Source organism: Bos indicus x Bos taurus, chromosome 2, assembly GCF_003369695.1.
Source record: "Bos indicus x Bos taurus breed Angus x Brahman F1 hybrid chromosome 2, Bos_hybrid_MaternalHap_v2.0, whole genome shotgun sequence".
In the NCBI taxonomy this organism is placed as follows: domain Eukaryota; kingdom Metazoa; phylum Chordata; class Mammalia; order Artiodactyla; family Bovidae; genus Bos; species Bos indicus x Bos taurus.
In genome coordinates, this window is record NC_040077.1 from 42,524,835 (window position 1) to 42,533,181 (window position 8,347).

An 8,347-nucleotide genomic window follows, 5' to 3' on the forward strand; every position below is an offset into this window, starting at 1 on the left:
TAACATTTCACTGAAACCAGAAGCAGAATCATACTGGACTGAAGTCTCTATCAGGCCCTTAAAACATCTGTAGCTTCGTTTAAACTGACTAGGGTGAAATACATCAGCTTACGGAAAATGGGGAGATCTTCCAGGAGTTGGCCAGTGTTCTAGGTGATGGGTGCTGATGAGCAATTCCCTTAAACAGCTGATTTACTGCCAGCAGAGAAAAACACTGGAAGCGCATCCAAAAACTCATTAGCAATTGAGATTACAAGGGTAGCCATTCTGTCCACCTTCTCCTCCCTTACCAAGGAGGTGACCCTGTTCTTGGCAACCATAAAGGCCACAGAAGAGCCCTTCCTTCCCTAAACCCTTTTCTTTTGCCCAAGAGTCTCTATAAAATCTGCCTTACTCTGTTTTCCAATCGTTTTCTCTCTCACTCGTTTTCTTTCTTTCTCTCCTTCCTTCCCTCCCGGCTTGTCACAAGCGAGACAAAGTCAGGCACAGGCGGCGGGCCCATGTATTCGCTGACACCATCTGCCACCTGCGATTCATCGCCACTTTCCACCTCCCGGAGGTGAGAGGGGCGGGAGGCCAAGGACACGCAGAGCTTGTGTGACCCACTTTTTAGGAAACTTTCAGTTGGTCGCAACCCTTCCCCCACCCGAAACTCTTCAATCATCCATCAAGCCAGAAAAGCCAGAAAAGCGATCTCTGCCTATCCTTGGAGTTGGAAAAGAGGCGAAGCAAGAAAAAACAAGAGGTTCGCCCCATTCCTTTCCCCCACCGCCCAGCAGCGGCGGGCGCAGAGCAGCGGTGCGGCCAGAAGGGGCCGCTCTGCGTTCATAGCAGCGGCCCTACCGCCGCCGTCCGCACCTCCCACGGCCGGGCTGGCCCAGCCCCGCCAAGTTCCAACAGCCCCTAGTCGAGCGAGCGCCGGGAACGAGCACCGCCCGGGCAGAAGCACACGGCGCAGACCAGCCAGACTGAGGCGCGCGGCGGGAAGGCTCCGGCGAAACTCTCACCAGCCGGGGACTTTGGAAACAAGCGAGCGAGCGGTCCCCGCGCGCGCAAGTCCACAAGTGAGCGCTTAGCTCACCTGTTTCTGCCGCGCCACCGCCTTCCCACCCCTCGGACCCTCGCCTCCCGTGTTGCCGGCCCGCTCCCGCAATGAATCCGGCACTGGGCAACCAGACCGACGTGGCCGGCCTGTTCCTGGCCAACAGCAGCGAGGCGCTGGAGCGCGCCATGCGCTGCTGCACCCAGGCGTCCGTGGTGACCGACGACGGCTTCGCGGAGGGCGGCCCGGACGAGCGCAGCCTGTATATCATGCGCGTGGTTCAGATCGCCGTCATGTGCGTGCTCTCGCTCACCGTGGTCTTCGGCATCTTCTTCCTGGGCTGCAACCTTCTCATCAAGTCCGAGGGCATGATCAATTTCCTGGTGAAGGACCGGAGACCGTCTAAGGAGGTGGAGGCGGTGGTCGTGGGGCCCTACTGACCGGCCCCCGGCCCCCGCGGCAGCCGCCCTTCGCCTCCCCACTTCACCAGCCCGGCCGCGCCCCCTCACCATGCGAGACTGGGCGAAGCAAACCTGTCGGAGTCAGTTTTTTTCTCTCGACTTCTGCCTTTCGGGATGAAGCGAACCCGTTTATCGCTCGCCCTCTGAAAGTCCCCAGGCCTGGCAGTAGAAGAGAGTCCTGACTCTGGACTCAGCAGCAAGTGGCAAGAGAAGGCGATTAGGGCGCAGAACTTTGGAAGCTGCCGCTAGCGCAGAATGCGGGCACACCGACCCAGGCCAAGGCCCCTTTCCACCCGCAGGTGACCAAGCTCGGGGGGGCAGGTGGAGAGGGCGAGCAGGCGGAGACCAACGGCACCTATTGCCTGGTGACCGGAAAAGTGACCCGCATATATTCCACTTAACCGAACTAACGGGGACACGCAAACCGTGTCCGGGTTCGCGCCCATTCCCTCCCGCTCCTTACACCCCTGGCAGGACAGGCGATAAATACCTTTGATTGATTGTAACGTGCCGTTTTAAGGGATTTTGTGTTTGTTTGCTTGAATACAAGTATTTGATAAGTCTTTTTCCGCCCTAGTGGCCTGTTTCCCTGCCTGGGGGTTAGAGTTTTGTGTTAGGGGAAGGGGTGGGGGGAAGGGGAGCCTGCGAATGTGAATGGGGTGAGTTGTTTCTTTTATTGCATTTTCAACTGGGTCTTTGGGAGAAGGGGGAGAGGGAAGGGGGCGGGACTGGCACTCCAGCTGGCCCCGAAGCAAAGATCCGGGATAGTACTCCTAGCTCGTGACTGCACGGTTGACACCACAAAAGTGCTCTTGACATTGGTGACACCGTTTTGACTTTTTTTCTCCTTATTTAAAATTTCCTTAATAAATGCAACGTTTAAGTGTTTTTTTCCTGGCCTCCTGGTGATCATTCTACGCTCCGGGCAGAAGGGAACGGGCGACGCTGAGGGGTCAGGTTACCAGTCCGAGGTGGAATTCGCTTTGGCGAGCTGCGATTCAACTCGTGGATCCTACGCAGGCACGAGGCGGGGAGCGAGACAGAGAGGCCCAGGGACGAGTGTCCTGGCCAAACCTCTGGGCCTGGAGCCGTCCTGGAGGCAGCATCCTTTGTTTTCGCTTTCAGTTAGTATTTTATATTTCATTTAGGCTCAGCGCTCCAAGCAAGGCGAGAAACGGGAGGCCGCCGCAGGAAGATTACACTTCCGTGCAGGGCTCCGGTGGGAACACAGGGTTACACCGCTAATGAAAGGAAGAGACGGCTTGGCTAGGCTTCAGGGAGGGCATCTTCTCCTGACCAACGTCAGCAAGCAGGCGTCAGGATCCTGATCAAAAAAAAAAAAAAAAAAGACCAGGAAATGTAGTTCCTAAAGTACAGAGTGACAGAGTGACGCTGATTCTCCCCGGCGTACACCATTGTTACTAAAAACAAGACGTGTATTGTCTTTGTCATATTACATTTTATATCTGAAGGGCTAAAGTAAAAGATAAACGCGACCTGGGTAATCAGTCCCAGGTCCAGCCAAAAGGTTCAGAGGAGTTAACCGAGGTTCTGAATGTCAGAGATGTGTGTAACCCAAACTTGGAAGTTGGCCGGAGAGGAGCTATAGATGGTCTTTGGGCTCAGAAATTGAAGGGGATTTGAAAAGAAAACCCTGGAAAACTGTGAATGTGAAAATAACCCAAAGGATACAATAGCTTCGAGCTGAAACTTGACAACAGTTTTTGAGCAGTTTGTTTTTACACCTGGGGTAGGAGCCTAAATATTTTCGAGAATATAAAGAATCCTCTACTATGGTATAGCAATTAAAGGCTTCACTGTAGCAGATACAAGGTAGACTAAAATTAAAAAAAAAAAAAAAAAGAAAGAAATGTCCTATTTAATTGAGAAGAGGCACAACTGGTATAAACAGTGTAAGTGTCTGAATGGTTGGGATCAAATGTTTGTGTCCCTTAACATCCTGTCCACTCAGGTATCTGTTTAACTCCCAAAGTAAATCTTTGTCTATGTCGGGATATGACATAGAATTTTTTTTTTTTTTGGAATGCTAATAGATATTAGGCTTGAAAAAAAAAGGATTTTGAAGTTTTGCCTATTGTTCCTGTATATACAGCAGGTAAGCATTTGCTTGTTTTCTTCTGTCTGGGCAGGGGAGCAAGGGCAGCATGTAGTCAAGAGTGAGTCATGGAGGGCACTTTACTTTGTTAATGAGTAAGATAGGAAATGGAGACTTTCTGTTCTGTAGCTAGTTTCTGTGGCACCAAGTTAATCTGCTGTCTCCATGTTTCAAAGAAAGCAGAACAACCAGTTCACTCAGGGACAAACCAGACATTTAAAATTAAACTCAGTGTGGAAACTGATTTGGGATCAAAAACCAACCTACCAAGATTCCTATCAAGAGTGTGTAGGAATCTTCCACTGTACTCTGCTGTGTACAAGTTATTTGCTTATAGTGAGTTTCAGGCACAGAAAGGTCTCAACCTGCAGGTCAATTTGCATTTGTATTGAAGAGCTCTTTCTATTTAAAGTCAAATTCCTGAAAATTGTGGGGGGGGGGGGGAGGAAGCTGCCACGCCCCCTACTATTCTCTCCTCTACTAATGCTCTTAAATCTCTGCTATCACTATGATCCTTCTCCATACTTTTTCCTCTTAATACTTCTTCACAGCACTTTTCTCTTCCTTGCATCTCAAAGGCAAAATTTATCATTTATCCTTAACTATCCAGATTTATTCTCTTAACCACCAGAAACTGTGATAGTCGACAAATCAGAACCTGCAAAATTTAGCCCTTAAATAGAAAAGTTATGTGAACAGAGTTCTGTAATCCATGATCTATGCATTATAGGTAAATGCACATGATCTGAAAATATCATAGCCCTGGGGACCATTTCCTGCCAACAGCTCCTCTCTACAGCCTTTAGATCCATTTGTTACTTAGATGCCAAGTAATTCTGGTTTTTATAGATGAGGCAATGTGTGCAAGAAGCTTTTTACACTCCCTATTCCCCGATGGCCACACGGCAACCACTTTCTCAGGCCCCACACCACTCCCTGTCTTACTCTGCCTTTGATTGTCTTTTATCTTGATCCTAACAAATGCATTAAATGAAACTTTTAAATCCTGCCTAGAGTTTATGGGGCATTGATCCTTTCTTACAGGTGTGCTGTAAGGAAAGTAAGTTTAAAAGTCACTCTCTGAGTTTCATAGAAGAAAACAATGTCGGACTTAAGAGACTGGGAATTGGGAGGGATAGATGCACACAGGCAGATTTTATCATCCCACACACTTAGGTCCACCATGTGGTCAGTAATTAGTGGGAAGTCCTGAGAGAGAGGCAGAAAGATGGCTTCCTGTAAAAACTCGCTGGCTCTGGCAGATGGTCCATAGGGAGGCATCTGATGCTTTCTGAAACCCTTCTGGAAATACAGCAGAAAGAGGAAGAGGATTTTGTGAGACACAGCAAGTGGAATTAACAGGGTTGTGACCCCTCTCAGGCTGTGCAGACAGCTGCAGATGCCCCCGAGCCTAATTGGGTGGCCACTACTTAAGTAGCTTGCTGCTGCTGTTGCTGTCGCTTCAGTCGTGTCCGACTCTGTGACCCCATAGACGGAAGCCCACCAAGCTCCCCCGTCCCTGGGATTCTCCAGGCAAGAACACTGGAGTGGGTTGCCATTTCCTTCTCCAATGCATGAAAGTGGAAAGTGAAAGAGAAGTCGCTCCGTTGTGTCCGACTCTTAGCGACCCCATGGACTGCAGCCCACCAGGCTCCTCTGTCCGTGGGATTTTCCAGGCAAGAGTACTGGAGTGGGGTGCCATTGCCTTCTCCGACCTAAGTAGCTTAGCCAATTGTTAATAAATGTTATTTTTCTTAAGATTGTTGTTATGACTCTTCCCACTTTCTCTGAAAATGTATAAGGACTTGAGTGTTGAACCACTTTAGGCCTGCTTGAGGGAAGTCTAAGCATAACATCACATTATTGTGTTAAGTCTGAGACATGGTGGCTGGTGATGGATGATCCCTGCGCCTGTTTTCTGATTTTCAAGCCACCCTGGCTTCTCAAGGGATCCTCAGTCAGTCCTGTTATGTCTTCTTACACTAATTCTGAGTGAGGGAGGAAAAGGCACACCGGACGATGATGTAAGAAATTTTGCTTTTGGTCTCTAAGTAACTGAGAGCCATCAGCCCTAAAATGAGGAAAATGTGTTCTAAAAGGACATTCTTATTCTATGATTCTATTGAATTAATTTGTTTACTATTCCCATGTCTCTTAATGTGTTTCTCAGCTCACTTCAATAGGTATCTTAGAAATCTATTTTGTCTTTCCAATCTTGTTCTTTTAGGTAGGAGACACCCTCCCCCTAAAGTCCAGTGCTCCTCAACACGGGATGTTATTTACAACAGCCAAAGCAAAATATCAGACACCTAGCCAGGCCTAGGTAGAGAGCAGTTTCTATGCTGACAGGTTACACATAATCTAACTAGTGCCTTAAATATCCCAGATCTCTGTGTTCTCACTGGAGGAAGCAATGAAAGGAAAGTCCAGTGAATTGGGGAGCATGTGATTAGCAAGTGGTTCCTTTAACTCTGTATACACTTAGACTAATGTGCATTTTTGTTTGCAGAAACTTTCGGGTGTTCAAAGACTAATTAACAGCCACTTTTTCTCCTCAAAGCATTTTTCCCTTTGAGCTTCTGCAAGAGCACACAACAGCTGTTCGGCATGCAGTTTAAAGCCTTCCTTAGCCCTGACTTATTAGACTTGTCACTTTGGGGGTTGCAGTGCCAGGAAAGGATTCCAGGGTTCAGTTTGTTCTGTAAGACTCAAACCTCTTTTGAAAGCCCACTGAAGCAGTAAGTCTACAGTAATACCCCAAACAGGAATCCGTAAATCTCTCACCCACCTGCCACATCCCATTTCGATATGTGCACGATAGCTCAATAGGATGTTTTCAAGTCCACTCAAACAGTAGTAGTTGTTTCCTAATGTCTGAACTTAAAGGCTCAATGGTTAACTGCTTCCTTGGCCAACATCACTCTGTCCTTCTTTCCAGATATTTTTGTATTGTTTAAATGCTTAAACTGTTTAAGAGTCCAGGATTAATTGTATAGCATTAGCTTAGATTTTGAAAATTCATGAAAAAGTCAAAGTATGTAATATTATCAGCAAGTCATGTAACATATCTGGTGATCACAACAGAATAGTCTAAAATTATTACTTGTATTTGAGAAATTCAGAATATATCAGAGGAGAGTTTCTATAAGGACTATTACTGTAGGGGTAAGTAAATGCATTTAAAAATACACCTCAGATTGCAGACAAGTGGCTTACTTCCAACTCAAATAACAACACATAGTAAATGAGAGTAAATAAGTTACATTTTCATTTATTTGACTATATATATTTTGAAGGGGTTATGGGTAAATAGTTTCCTTTTCTAAATACATGTAAGTGCTCAGTTGCTGAAATATTTCTGAGTGGGTAGATGCAGGCACAGAGTGATCAATATATAGAAGGTCAAACCATCTGTGATTATGTTGGAACGAAACTCTGCCCTGCCCCCATTTTAAAACTGATTTCCATCACATAGTAATATTTTCTGAGCTTATAATTCAAACAATTAGCATTTGTCAAGCACCCAAGTGTATGTGGTACGTTACAACTTCTTACTAAAAAAATGAACTGTTTTCTGCTTATTTGACTCATGAAGCACAGGCAAAGATAAATACACATAAAGGAAGGCATATAATCTGCCCAAAGAGTCAAACAATAAAGAAACTGTTTCTGTTTACTATTTCTGAGGTCATAGTGATATAAATATACATACCTAATTATGCTATAGCCTGTGCCCTGATATGATTAATTACAGGGAGACAGAGTTACAGTTTTTCTTACCCTACTGTCACAAATTCCTCTCTCATTATGTACTTCTTCCCTCCCCCACATCTAAAGATATACTGCCTTGAAAGTCATTGATTTTTATCAGCCCAAGACTCCAGATGTCTGATTGCTTTGGAAAAGAATCCCTCTGGGATCCAGAATGTCTCTTTGGCTTTATTTTCCTATAAATTGAGCAGGATCAAGTAGTTCATATTCTAAATAGTATTGATTAGGCAGGCATGCATGCGCACACTCACATACTCTGTGTTTCTTGTATTGTATACCAATGAAAACACATCCATTTCACTACAGACTAAATTGAAATATCACATATTCTCCACTTCTTTGTTTAACACTATTTATAAACCAATGCACAGAAAAAGTTGCAAAGAAATACATCCAAAATGTTCAGTAAATAAAGATTTATAGGAGGTGCCTGGAGTCTTACAATACATCTATATCTTGAGACGTATGGTTCAATCTTCATCTAAGAAATGGAAAGAAAAAGAGGCTAAATCCTCAAGAGACAGAAAAGTCAAAGATTATATATTGTGAAGGCTTGAAAATCTTTAAAAGCTAAGCTAAGAGAAATGAGACGAGACCCTAAATTTGAAGAAGATCAATGAAAACGAAAAGAACCTATCAAGTCTCTAGAAATTGACAAGAAGAGTGTGAATTCTCAAAACAGTGATTAGAAAATTTTACATTTAGAGGACTTAATAAAAGGATCAAAGACTATTGAGCTCAGCAATGCAACAAGAATGTGGAAGACTGCTAATTCCTTCTCCATTTCTCTCTGCTAAGTCTTGGACTAATTGCAAGCATCCTGTTAGCCAGCTCAATTTTCTTATACCCAGAGGTCAAAGAGGCCTTGCCAGATCTTCTTATCTTCATCATCAATAAATATGTATTATTTAGTATCCATTATGGCTTGACTTTGCACTAGGTACTAACTTAGATCTT

At 45.3% G+C, this 8,347-nt stretch overlaps 1 protein-coding gene across 1 annotated transcript; it reads left to right on the forward strand.

Moving 5' to 3' along the window:
* Positions 1–234: 234 nt before the first annotated feature.
* On the forward strand, positions 235–2,393 carry RPRM (reprimo, TP53 dependent G2 arrest mediator homolog). Its single transcript, XM_027560471.1, has one exon. The coding sequence runs from the start codon at positions 1,153–1,155 to the stop codon at positions 1,480–1,482; it is 330 nt and encodes a 109-aa protein (XP_027416272.1). The 5' UTR covers positions 235–1,152; the 3' UTR covers positions 1,483–2,393.
* The last annotated feature ends 5,954 nt before the right edge of the window (positions 2,394–8,347 follow it).

Bases quoted from the DNA above. Each gene is read 5' to 3' on its own strand.
- RPRM (XM_027560471.1), top strand. From the start codon at position 1,153: ATGAATCCGGCACTGGGCAACCAGACCGACGTGGCCGGCCTGTTCCTG.